Here is a 14,249-nt window from a genome sequence, read left to right on the forward strand (position 1 = left end):
ACTCACATATCTGAGAGTCTGTATTTGCATCAGACACCTTAATCCCAGAACTGAATTGCACTGCTTGATTTTGCTCACACAATTACTATTCAATACAAAGGGTAGCAGATAACCACTTAAGCACCCATGAAATGGAGAAGTTTACATGGATGTCAGTACTCACTTTTATTTCTTCTTGAACATCAGAATTACGGAAATTTAAATCAGGTTGCTCTTTCATAAACTGATGAAAATAGCATTGTTTTCGTACCTCATCAAAGTGCCAACTGGAGTTTCCATATACACTTAACTAGCAAACAGAAAATAGCAGATCAGTTCCTTAGCATGGTTTCTATGACGGTATCGCCCACAAAGAAATGATCATTGTCATCGTCAGCCCCATGCAGACTAAGAGCACGCGTCCCCAGAATTTTCCTTCTAGTGAGAGCACTAGAGAAACTAATTCCCTAAAATTCCACTTGCTGGCCTAGTGCCCCACAAAAGTGGTTGTGATGTGTTAGTACAGTAGAAACTGTTCACAACAACCACAACATCAAATCAATGCTCTCAGTGTAAGGAGCAGACATTTCTAATCTATTTTCTTGAAACTTCTGTCCAGGCTCTGGACTCCTGTTTGTGAAGAAAAGCAAATGATGGTCAATTTGGGAGAAAGACACATTCCACTGATCTTGGAGCTTGAATCCAAATAGAGCGATTATTTAAATGGTATTTTCAGAAAAATATTAGAATCATTCCATTTAAAATGCTGCTAGCCCTCAGGAATAAAAGAAATCTAGCAACTTCAAGAGGACTTCCCTATAGCTCAGATGGTAAAGAATCTGCCTGCAAGGCAGGAGACCCAGGTTCGATCCCAGGGTCAGGAAGATATCCTGGAGAAGGAAATGGCAATCGACTCCAGTATTCTTGCCTGGGAAATCCCATGGAAAGAGGAGCCTGGGCAGCTACAGTCCATGGGGTAGCAAAGAGTCGGAAATGACTAAGTGACTGAGCACACACACAGTAACTGCAAATGCTGGCACCCAACAGCATTTGACAGGGGTGCTGCTTTCCTCCTTCTAGAAGCTCTCACATCCGTGGCATTTCCAGGTGGAGGAACCTGTGTCAGTTTCCTTGGGGCGGGGCTCTGTCTTGGGCCATTTGTTCATTTCACACTAAAGAGAACATCTAGACAACATTATAAACTGAGGGATTTGCATAAATATTTTATTTTTAGTTGAAAGACCTAGTCACACTGGGTCCACATTTCCATGGCAACAACTGGCCCAAGCTAAGTAGTAGCTGATGCCTTTTGAGGAAACATTCTCGCCAGCTCACCTCATGGCCCAGCTGAATACAAATCAGGATAAGATTTTTACAGCATTTATTAGTATGCAGAAAGATCAGTTTACAAAATACAAAAAAATAAATAAACTCTGCAAATCTATTTCAAAGGGACCAGCAATCCAACAAAAAATTGGAGAAAGAAACCATTAAACAGATGTTCCACAGAAATGGAAGCTCAAGTGAATAAATGTATTAAAAGATATTCAGCAGCATTATTAATTAGGCAACTAGTACACCAATAATTAGTAATTATATAAATAATCATTAGCAGTTAGAGAAATGTAAAATTAAGACCTCAACGTTGTACCAATTTATGTTCACTCAGTAAAAATTAGGCTAGATACAGTCTTTAGCCCTTTCATTTATTAGCTGTGAACCAGGGCAAGGTGCTTAACATTTCTCTGCCTCAGTCTGCTCATCTGTAAAACAGGAATTAAAGCCCAACCCATAAGACTCTACAGTGAATTAAAGGAATTAATGAATATAATCAATATAACACACTCAGAGCCTGGCACACAGTAGTAAGCATTTAGCAAATGTTTGCTAACGCCATCATCATTTTCAAAAGTGGTGGATTGGTAAAAAGGAAAATTGTGTGTTTGCTCAGTCACTCAGTTGTGTTCAACTCTTTGCAACTCTGTGGCCTATAGGCTACCAGGTTCCTCTGTCTACAGGATTTCCCAGGCAAGAATACTGAAGCAGGTTGCCATTTCCTTCTCCAGGGGATCTACTCGGCTCAGGGACTGAACCTGCATCTCCTGCTTTGGCAGGTGGATTCTTTAACACTGACCCACCTGGGAAAAGGTGAAATTGCCAGGACTTGCTAAAGGGCTGTTCACCGGGCTGTGTATATTAGTGCTATTCACATAACCTCGCATACGGGAGGTTGGGGGAGAAGATCACACGGTCAACTTTAGACACGTATCGTTTGAGTGCCCTTGGGTCATTTAAAAGCTGATGCCCGGGAGTCAGCCTCTTTTAGTGCTTAGGGAGGTCAAGAGGGAGGCCTTGGAGTGGGGAGAGATGATCCAGAGAAAAAGGGTCTGTAGAAAGCAGGAGAGAAGATGAACTAGAGTACACAGAGGGACTGACCTGGGACAGGAGGAGAGCTGCCAGATAAACCACGAGACATTCAATTCAATCTGAATTTCAGATAAGCAATGAATCTGTTTTTAGTGTAAGTGTATTCCAAATATTTTACACTAGAAATTGTTCATTGTTTATCTAAAACATTTCACTGGGCTTTCTCTCAAGCAGGAGAGACAAGGTCTCTGTCCAGAAGAGGTGAACAGGAAGAGGGTAGAAACAGAGGCAGGAGTGTCAGCTTCTGTTCTCCCTTTAAAGCTGGGTTTGCTGCTGAGAGTGATGAGATGCGGTGAAGGTGGGTAAGATGTCTGAAGAGGAGAGAGGGCATGTTGATTATCTGGATTTAGTAAAATTCCCCCAAAAGAGTGGACGGATCAGTTCAGATAGGGACTATGAATATGTCCAGAGGCTTGGATGCTAAAGTTCAGGTAAAGAAAAAATAGATGGTTGAGTTCTTTTATGGCTAGTGTTTGACTGGACAATGGAGTCAAAAAGTCAGAAAGGCAAAAGGGTCTGGAGGGTAGCAAGACAGTTACTAAACTAACAAGACATGGGGTCTCAGCTGGACAGAGGGGGAAATAAAGGAAAGAGAGGTTAACAGAGAGCATAGGTTTTAATATGCTGAAACACATCAGCTTTACAATGAAATGAAAAATCCAAACCCACAGATGATTAGAAGCTTGGGACTTCATTTCTATTTCTTTGGGAAATTTGTTTCTCTTCTCATAAACTATAGCTATCATTCACTTTCCTTTAAAATAGCTTTATAAATAACCAGTTTAATAACTGAAGATCTGCCAATTTTACTTCTGTAAATCAAGCATGTCGGGACTTACCCAGTTGTTGGGTGGTATGGTTGTGCCATTTTCATAGTTACAGTCATGCCAGATATAATAATCAGTATATTTTCCTGTCCGGTTCCGACTCCATTGAAACCAAGCATGTTTATCACTGGTGTGGTTTGGTATGAAATCGATGATTAATTTTAAACCTAGTGAGTGAAAACATTTCAAATGGTAAGATAATATTATTTACATAATATTATATTAGAATAATACAATAGTGAGGAAGAAAATGCTCTAAGCTAAGCATTTGGAGAAATGCTTTTCTTAAACCATCCCACCCACCTTCCATTCAATTTACCTTTATCATGTATGGCTGCAACCAGATTCTCAAAATCTTTCATTGTTCCAAAAATGGGATCAATTTCTCGGAAATCTTCAACAGCATGTCGGAAATCTTTAAGGGATGATTTATAAAATGAAGTAATCCAAACAGTTTTTATATTTAAAGTTGTGATGTAATCCAATTTATCTTGAATACCTGAAGGCAAAAGTCAAAGCCATGGAAAAGTTTGTTTTTTCAGTTGAACGATTAAAAATAAAACAAATAGGCTTAAGACAGAAATATCTGGGGTTTTTCTGAATTTGGGTAAAATTCAAATAGCAAGGTCTAGTTCTACAGCCAACAGCAAATTAGCCTTCTGGCAATAACCTTTGAACTTTAGCATCAATGCATAATATTTTAAAAATCTGTCTGTTGTTTGTTCATATTTTATACTTAAAACCGAAACTACACTATTGTTAATTTATTCTACACATGGTTTTCAAGCACCTAATCCAGGCCAGATGCTGGGCTAAGTACCAAGACACAAAGAACAATAACGTATGCATTCTTGACGGTCACATGACCTAAGCTGCACTGTCCAGTGTCTAGCCACTTGCCATGTGGCTATCAAGCACTTGCAATGTAACTAGTCTAAACTGAGATGTGGTGTAAATATAAAACACACACTGGACATTGAAGACCCAGTATGAAAAGAAAGAATGTAAAATAGCTCATTTATATTTTTATATTGATTATATGTTACAAAGACCCTGATGCTGGTCATTGGAAAAGACCCTGATGCTGGGAAAGATTGAAGGCAGAAGGAGAAGAGGGCAACAGGGAATAAGATGGTTAGATGGCATCACCGACTCAATGGACATGAACTTGGGCAAACTGCAGAGACAATGAGGGACAGGGAAGCCTGGTATGCTGCAGTCCATGGGGTCATGAAGAGCTGGATTCAACTGAGCAATCGAACAACAACAACAATATGTTGAAAAGATAGTCGATATGTTGGATTAAACAAAGTATATTATTCAAATTAAGTTCACTTGTTTCTCTTTTACTTTTTTAATATGGCTGCTAGGAAACTGTCAATTACCTATGTGGTCCACATTCTGTTTCCTTTGGACAGTGCTGAAGTCAAGCATTTATACAGAAAAGAACTTTAGACTTAGATGAGAAGAGTCATAGGAATGAAACTCCTGTACGTGGGACCCCGTAGGATAATTAGCAGACAGTTAGTGGGGGGACGTGCTTCTAGTTCAGCGTCCTAAATGCAGAGCCCGAGTTTAGTATTCGGTCTGCAGTAACTTCCTGCGGGACCCCTGTCAGAAGTCGCTGAGACCAAAGCAGGAGTCAGGCTGCGTACCTGTGTCCTGACTATACTTCAGTTCCCTTCCGTGGATGGCCGTGAGACCTCCTGGAGTATCAGCAGGCAACAAAACAATTTTGATTTAATTCAGATTAAAGTCAAAATTTTGATTTATATCAAGAATAAGCACAAAGGAACAGGATGATAAAAACGAAGAGGCCAAATGGACACAGAGTAACAAAGGATCTCCCATGTCCACATTCCAGGGGACAGAAAGCGATAGACTAAACTGAAACCTGGAACTTTTTCTTCAAATTAGAACAAAATCCTCTCAACCTCTAGAAAAAATACCTATTAATTACAGGAAGCAGCCAGTCCTTCAAGGAAAAGTTATGGGAAATGACAAATGTGAGAGGTGATTAGAAGTTTCCCTTTGCATGGGGAATTTAGAAAGAGATTACAGAGGGAGGGCCAGGAAGTGGGTAGTATAGTTTAGGGGTATAGGGTTTTGAGCTTTATTCCATCAAACATCACTTTGCAAAGCATTTACTTTGTAAGCAGCAGCAGGTGACAGGATCATGCTAGGGGCTGAGGGGTTGGAAGGAAAGTCACCCGGATATGTTACACTGAAGCACCAGAAGTGTGGCTCCATCCAAAACACTGAAAGAGTTTGGGAAGGGTAGCGCCCCCTCTGACCAGGAGGTTAAACAGATTAATGAAGGAAGTGGGTTTGAACTGCATCTTGAAGGTCAGATAATATTTCAATTAGTTAAGATGAAGGATGGTTTTTAAGAGAAAAATTATATGAGTGTGAAGAAGTCTTTTATTAGTTTACTAAAGAAAGCTGAAGATTTTAGGAATGTGTTTGAAGCATTTTAAAGTTCGACTAAGCTTCCTATACTCTTTTCTTTTTGATGCATAACATAATCACATTTATTTAAGAATGTATTCCAATATCAAAAAGCAAAATTCAGCAATGCAAAACCTCAATTACTTTCGTACCAACCTAATAGTTTTGTGAGGACTCCCTGATGTATTCAGACATTTTTGTGTAAGGTGCAGGCCTTGACCACACAGTCCTGAGATAAATCTATCCTTATATACTGTATTCTAGAACAACTACAGTCTCAAAGGCTGCAGTTTCTGAGTCTAAGCTGTCCACTAATTGAGGAAGTAGTGGGTGACCTGTTACAGGAGGTATGCAAGGAAAGCCACCTTTTAGAATGCTGGACTGGGGCCTTCTCCGGTAAGCCAGAAGAAGGGGCTGCAGAATGGAAGCCCTGACAGACTCTACAGCAATGAAAAGAGGAATACTAAGCACCAGGAAGGGAGCCAAGCAACTAGCCAAAACCAAACAATTCAGCCAGCTATTACATATCAGCGTCTAGAGCCATACCCAATGCATTCATGTGTGCTCAGTTGCTCAGTTGTGTCCAACTCTTTGAGACCCCCCAGACTGTAGCCTATCAGGCTCCTCTGTCCGTGGAATTTTCCAGACAAGAACACTGGAGTGGGTTGCCATTCCCTTCTCGATCCCATACTCTTAAATCATTATTTTGTCTTCTTCAAGCCAAATAGCATTATCAAAAATTATCTTCTTAGTTTATTTGTTCTTTATTGCTTCCCTTAACTGGGTAACCATATCAACCAATTTGCCTGGGACAGTTTCCAGCGATTGGTTTGTGTCCTCACTTGAGCAATAAATAATAAGGACATCCCACACATAACACACTAGGAAATTATTAGCATAACTTTAAAAATATTTTCTTACTTTCTTTATTAAGATGGATATTTCTTAAATAACCCTTAATTCAACTAACGACCAACCCACACTATACCTTTTCTTCATTTCTCAAGATTTAAGCTTTAAAGACTCAGTCTATACATTTTAAAGATATCACTTAATCTTCTTCTAAAATAATGAATTATGCGTTGCTCATTAATCAGAATCTCTCTGCCAGATTATCAAACTGGCCACTGTGCACCCTGGAAAAGGGATTCTAAAGATTCTAAACAGTCATTCTGAGATGACAAACTCTAAAGTGCACAGAAGAAGGACACATTTCAGGAGGAAACTTGCTCATGTAGGAAGTTAGATCAGATGACTATGCAAAAATTCCTACTGGGCAATAAACTTAACAGCCCTTTGGGGGCTCAAAGGGCTCTAGCAAGTATCCTTTTATCATATGCTAAGAATTGCTGGGTTCTGCTGAGTGGCTTGTTTAAATATCATAAACAAGGAGAAAGGCATCATCAGTCATACTGGGTGGAATGTGCTTATTACCGCACAGCCCAGGCATAATGAGCTTCCAGGACGAAGAGCCCTAAACGACCCTCATCCCGCCCTGTCCTAAGTCTCAAGGTACGCACCTTTCAGATCTCCATCCCCATCCTTGTTGCTGTCCCTGAAAGACCTTGGGTAGATCTGGTACATGGGTCCCGCCTGCCACCAGTCCAGGCACTTGGGAGAGATGGCAATGATGGCTATGGTGGCCGCAATGAGCAAGAGCACGGAAGCCACGGTGAGCCAGAAGAGCACCTCCCGCGGTATCCGGTAGCGGGCCTGGCCCGAGAACCGAAATAGCACCTCTTTGGGCATCCCAGCGTAGGGCCGGACATCCTTCACGTCGGGCTCCCCGGGGCCGAGGATGTCCACGATGTTGTGCTGTGGCCCGGCCGCTGGGCTACTTGGGTCCAGGTCAGTCTCCAGGATGTCTTCATTTTGTACAAACCCGTTGTTGGTCTGGCCTTCCTTCGCATTTAATCCAATGGAATCTCTCTTGCTTTTATCCTCAGCCATGTTTCACAATCTTATCCCTGCCGAGTGCCTTCCTGCAGTAACAAAAGCAAGAAGAGAGCTTGCAGAAATGCTTGATCGTGTTAATGAGCTTTTCATGGTTTATAAATAAACCTGACTGGACAAAGTTCAGCCAAGGAAGGAAGGGCAAAGGGTAAAGTGGGGTTTTTAAAAAATTCTCCTTACACCCTGTGAGACTGATGTAGCAACAGTCAACCAGATGGAGGGATTCAGATCTGGACTGGAACAGAGGCACAGAGGAGGCAGAATGGGAAGAGGACACAGTGTTCCACTGCAGTTTAAGACCTTAGTTGGTTGAGCACACAAATATTCACAGCAGCATTATTCACAACAGTCAAAAGGTGGAAAGAAGCCAAGTGGATGAATGGACAACCCAACTGAGACATATACCTTAAAAAGGAATGAAATTCTAACAGGGGCCACAACATGGATGAACCCTGAAGATATTATGCTAAGTGAAGGAAGCCAGGGACAAAAGGACAGATGTCGTCTGCGTCCACTTATATGAGGTAGGTACATGAATTCACAGAAACAGAGCAGAAGGGTAGATAACGGGAGTTGGAAGAAAGGGGGTCATGAGCAGTTCTTGTTTAATGAGTATAAAGTTTACATTTTGGATGATGCAGAAGTTCTGGAGGTGGTCATACACCAGTGTAAATGTATTCAACGCCACTGAATTGTACACTTTCAAGTTCTTAAAGTGGTAAATTTTATTTTATGTATATTTTACAATAAAAAAATAGCTTAAATTTTCTTTCTTGTCAACTAGGTATGAGAAAAAGAAACAGAATTTTGCAGGGGGAAACATGCTTTTCTTTACTTTTTATTTTGAAGGTCTCTTCTACAAATCCAAGAGGAAGAGGCTCTGAAGACAGGGGACGACAACACCTTTGTTCCTGAAACTATTTTATCTCAGTTCAAGCCAACCTGATACATGCCTGCTTGTATGCTCAGTTCGACCCCAGGTGCCTTCAGTCTTGTTTCCTATTTTCAGAAGAGTATGGTTGCCCATTCTTGGAAGCACTTTTCCAAGTGGGGATGGTAGAATGGGGAATTTCATGTCTAGCAAGTTCAAGCAGTTTATTATAGGTAAACAGTTCTTAATACAAGCACTAAAGAGTTGTTTAATCATTGACAAGTATAAAATACAAATTTGCAACCAAGAAGAAACTGCATTAAAAGTGAGGTATGCTTTCCTGGAAGATTATGCAAACCTTAAAAGAATGTGATGATTCATGGCTTCCTTTTAATCAGTGCACATATAATAAACAGCTCTATGACTGTTTTGATCAAATAAGAAGCTTTTTGTTTTAAGTGAGGAAAGTTACATGAATTCCTATTATTACTGTTAATTTGTAGAGTAACTTAGAAGCAGTAATTGGTACAGAGAAATGAGCTGTTTGATTTTGGCTAAGTTATTTTTTTAAGTGAGTAAATCCAAAAATCTAGCTCATTCAATGCATCCGATAAGTGGCATCTCTCATTTTTACTAATTAGGCATATTGTATATTTTTTAACAATTAAAGGAATTTAACTTTCATGTTTCCAAATCACTTTATCTCTCAAACACATAATGGTAATTTTCACCATAGGAGCTAATTGAAAGAATTTTTTGAACAGTAAAAGCAAGTACAAAGATTTAATTTATTGAAGAAAATTTATTATACAACAAAGCACATAATTGAAGAACATATGACAAATTGGGAAATGCATTGGTAATAAATATGCCAAAGAACTTTGTGTTCTTAAAATTAAAGGTATGTATACATTGTTAGACATTCAGTTCAATTCAGTCGCTCAGTCGTGTCGGACTCTTTGCAACCCCATGAACCACAGCACGCCAGGCCTCCCTGTCCATCACCAAATCCCGCAGCTTAATCAAACTTATGTCCATCAATCAGTGGTGCCATCCAAGCATCTCATCCTCTGTCATCCCCTTCTCCTCCTGCCCTCAATCTTACCCAGTATCAGGGTCTTTACAAATGAATCAGCTCTTCACATCAGGTGGCCAAAGTACTGGAGTTTCAGCTTCAACATCAGTCCTTCCAATGAACACCCAGGACTGATCTCCTTTAGGATGGACTGGTTGGATCTCCTTGCAGTCCAAGGGACTCTCAAGAGTCTTCTCCAACACCACAGTTCAAAAGCATCAATTCTCTGGTGCTCAGCTTTCTTTATAGTCCAACTCTCACATCCATACATGACTACTGGAAAAACCATAGCCTTGACTAGATGGACCTTTGTTGACAAAGTAATGTCTCTGTTTTTAATATGCTGTCTATGTTGGTGATAACTTTCCTTCCAAGGAGTAAGTGTCTTTTAATTTCATGGCTGCAGTCACAATCTGCAGTGATTTTGGAGCCCCCAAAAATAAAGTCAGTCACTGTTTCCCCACCTATTTGCCATGAAGTGATGGGACCAGATGCCATGATCTTAGTTTTCTGAATGTTGAGCTTGAAGCCAACTTTTTCACTCTCCTCTTTCACTTTCATCAAGAGGCTTTTTAGTTCCTCTTTACTTTCTGCCATAAGGGTGGTGTCATCTGCATATCTGAGGTCATTGATATTTCTCCCAGCAATCTTGATTTTAGCTTGTGTTTCCTCCAGCCCAGCGTTTCTCATGATGTACTCTGCATATAAGTTAAATAAGCAGGGTGATAATATACAGCCTTGATGTACTCCTTTTCCTATTTGGAACCAGTCTGTTGTTCCATGTCCAGTTCTAAATGTTGCTTCCTGACATGCATGCATACAGGCTTTTTGCAGGTCAGGTGGTCTGGTATTCCCATCTCCTTCAGAATTTTCCACAGTTTAGTGTGATCCACATAGTCAAAGGCTTTGGAATCGTCAATAAAGCAGAAATAGATGTTTTTCTGGACCTCTCTTGCTTTTTCGATGATCGAAAAAATCTTGGCAATTTGATTATGTCTACATATATAAAATTTCATAATATCATTTTTAAAATATCAGTTAAAGCTTGAAAAAAAGGTTGTAAACAGATATTTCACGAAAATCAACTCATTAATGTTAGAGAAATAAGCATTTTCAATCACCTTGACAAAGAATTTCTAAAAGATAATAGTACTAGCAAGGATCCAGTGTAAACTCATAATTCTGGAAAGTAATTTGGCCGTGTGTATCATGAGTGTTAACATTTTCAGAGTAATAAATGAGGCTAGCTCTACCAGATTTTAAAATAAAAACTTCAAAAAAAATGAAGAGTTGATATTAAAGTTTAGGTTAGGTCAAAAGATCAATTGAATAGATTGGAGTCATCCAAGATGGACCCCTATTCCTTATACAGAAGGAGATTTAGAATATGAAAAGTGAGGAAAAGAAAGATTATTTAGTGAGTGATGTTGGACAGCTGGATAAGGAGAGCAAATACGATCAGAGTCATGTGGGAAAACGCAGCACAGCCATTGGTGCCTGCATACTGAGTGTCAGCTAGTGGCTGCCTGGAGGCTGAGAATCAGAGACTGAAGATGAGACTCCTTGGATTCATACATTCCACTTTACCCCGTGTCATTTGTTCTCAGCATATTATGACTTTTGTAATAAAAAGGGGAGAAGAGGTTCATATCCTTTAACTTGGCAATTTCAATTCCAAAACTCTATCTTAAGGAAATAATCCAAGACAGGAACAAAAGTTTATGAGCAATAAGGCTTATTAATTACAGTTTCATTTATAATGTCAAATATTGGAAACCAAAATGTTCAGTGACACAAGACTAACTAAATTACTGTACATCCATGTTATACAATCTTAGTCACTAAGCATATTTTCAAAGATTTTTAATGACATGGAAGAAATCTCACATTATTGTGTTGAGTGAGGAAAATGCAAGATATAAAGTAATTCTTCTAATTATGTAAAAAAAATTCTCATATATATAAAGTCCTATTAGAATATACGTTTAAAGTGTTTCTCTCTGGGTTCTAAGATTATGGATGATACATAATTTGTTCTTTAAACTTTTTCTGATTTTTGTAATTTTTCTGTAATTAATATTACAATCAATATTACTCTTCCATTAGAAAAAAAATAAGCTAGGGAACCTTGAGTTTGGAGTCTACCTAGAAGTTCCAGTCAGGTTGTAGAGTTCAGCTTAAAGTGATTCCCTCTAGTATCAGTCACCCAAACTTCACAAACATCTCATACTCAAGATTTAAACTAAGATTTAAAGAGAAAAGAAACAAACTTCAAAAAGCAGAAGGAAGACATGGATTCAGTGAAAAAGTATGGCAACACTGGAGGGAAGAAGAAGTTGACAGTAATTTGGAGAAGACAGTCACAGAGTTAAGACTTCCCACCAAGTACAAGGTATGTTTTACTTACTATCAAGGAGACTTAGAAGGAAATATTGATTGTAGAGAGAGAAATACACTGCCTGTTAAAACTCCTAAACATGAATAAGGAACAAGAACACTAAGGAAGCTTTAAGAGCTAACTCATATAATCGGAACAAAGAATCAGAGATAATCTGGATATACTTCCTCAGTAAATTCAAATCCCAAGTGAGTTACACAATCATGATAATAAAATAAAGAAGAATGAACCCTCTGGAAAACAGATAACAGAACAATGGGGCTACCACAGACACAGAAGCATCCTGCAAATTAAACAGAAACAAACATATAGAAAGAAAAATCAACAAGAAATATATTTTATATTATATATAAATGGATTTTTAAATATACATGTATATTCAGTCATAAAGACTTCCAGTTAACAGCAAACCCACCAAAATATCTTACAGCATATAACCTGTCAGATTAGTAAACATTCAAAATAGGATTTTCCATATTGCACTTACCTGTTTACACCATATTGCACTTTACCTGTGATCTGAGGGTAAGATCTGCAGAGTCATCTTTAAGTTCCCAGCATCCAGCTCAGTGCCAGGTATACTATTAAGTTAATAAAAGAATAGTTACTTAAAGGTAGGTGACCTATGTTGAAGAATAAGGGGAGAATGAGTAAGTGGGGGGAGGAGGAAGAAATGAAAAGGAAGGGGAGGGAGAGGGGGAGAGGAGGAAAAACAGAAAAGTGGAAAGTACATTCTGCCTAAAAGTGCCGATTTTTATCACTCAGCCAAATGTTCCAACCTTGATATAGTTTCATGACTCAAATTTTAAGTCAGAGGAAGTGAGATTAAGCCTGCCTCCATTTGCTCTCTGCTTGATCTTAGACAAGATTGTCTCTAAGCCTCTTTTACCTCAGCTATAAAATTGAATTTGATTCTGAGGTTAACATTAGAAATATAGTCCAGAGTACAATGTTTTTAAAAACATTTCTAATTAGAAGGAACAGAAAAATAGACTTATCCTAGCTAGAGGTCGGAATTCAACTTATATATCCAGTGAATCGAAAGAAAACATTTAACCATGATTTGGTAGAAGTTAAACTATTTAAAACATTCTTCAATTCAGTTCAGTTCAGTCAATCAGTCGTGTCCGACTCTTTGTGACCCCATGAATCGCAGCACGCCAGGCCTCCCTGTCCATCACCAACTCTCGGAGTTCACTCAGACTCACGTCCATTGAGTTGGTGATGCCATCCAGCCATCTCATCCTCTGTCGTCCCCTTCTCCTCCTGCCCCCAATCCCTCCCAGCATCAGAGTCTTTTCCAATGAGTTAACTCTTCGCCTGAGGTGGCCAAAGTACTGGAGTTTCAGCTTTACCATCATTCCTTCCAAAGAACACCCAGGGCTGATCTCCTTGCAGTCCAAGGGACTCTCAAGAGTCTTCTCCAACACCACAGTTCAAAAGCATCAATTCTTCGGTGCTCAGCTAGCAAAAGAAATGTTAACAGAACATGAGACTTGACAAATGTCACAAAACCTTACTATTTCTACATACAAAGAATTGCTGCAATAATCAATAGCTAAATTACATTCAATAAAGGAGTAAAAGGAGTTGCAAATTATATATAAGAAATTAACATTTCTGATGTTAATAGAAATTAACATCATATATGCAGATGATATCACTCTAATGGCAGGAAGTGAAAAGGAACTAAAGAGCCTCTTTGATGAGGGTGAAAGAAAAAGCTGACTTAAAACTCAACATTCAAAAACTAGGATCATGGCATCCAGTCGTATCACTTCATGGCAAACAGATGGGGAAACAGAGCAACAGTGACAGATTTTATCTTCTTGGGCTCCAAAATCACTGTGGACGGTGACTGCAGCCATGAAATTAAAAGACACTTGCTCCTTGGCAGGAAAGCTATGACAAACTTCATGTATTAAAAAGCAAAAACATCACTTTACTAACAAAGGTCCATAGAGTCAAAGCTATGGTTTTTCCAGTAGTCATGTACGGATGTGAGAGACCATAAAGAAGGCTAAACGATGAAGAACTGATGCTTTTGAACTATGGTGTTGGAGAAGATGCTTGAGATTCCCTTGGACAGCAAGGAGATCAAACCAGTCAATCCTAAAGGAAATCAACCCTGGATATTCATCGGAAGGACTAATGCTGAAGCTCCAGTACTTGGATCACTTGATGGGAACAGCAAACTCATTGGAAAAAAATTTGATGCTGGGAAAGATTGAAGGCAAAATGTTCTAGAAGAGGGCAACGAAGGATGAGACG

General features: G+C 39.2%; 1 protein-coding gene across 1 annotated transcript in view; it reads right to left on the bottom strand.

Annotated features, from left to right (window-relative positions):
• Positions 1-7,631, bottom strand: part of SLC3A1 (solute carrier family 3 member 1) — a 32,865-nt gene extending 25,234 nt beyond the window's left edge. The window contains exons 1-4 of the mRNA XM_068965450.1: positions 7,202-7,631; positions 3,553-3,732; positions 3,246-3,400; positions 164-289 (exon numbers count right to left, since the gene is read on the bottom strand). Coding sequence (XP_068821551.1) covers positions 164-289; positions 3,246-3,400; positions 3,553-3,732; positions 7,202-7,631 — 891 coding nt within the window. The remainder of the gene's footprint in view (positions 1-163; positions 290-3,245; positions 3,401-3,552; positions 3,733-7,201) is intronic.
• Positions 7,632-14,249: the final 6,618 nt, after the last annotated feature.

The sequence above is a fragment of the Capricornis sumatraensis genome, chromosome 1 (genome assembly GCF_032405125.1).
Source record: "Capricornis sumatraensis isolate serow.1 chromosome 1, serow.2, whole genome shotgun sequence".
Taxonomy (NCBI): domain Eukaryota; kingdom Metazoa; phylum Chordata; class Mammalia; order Artiodactyla; family Bovidae; genus Capricornis; species Capricornis sumatraensis.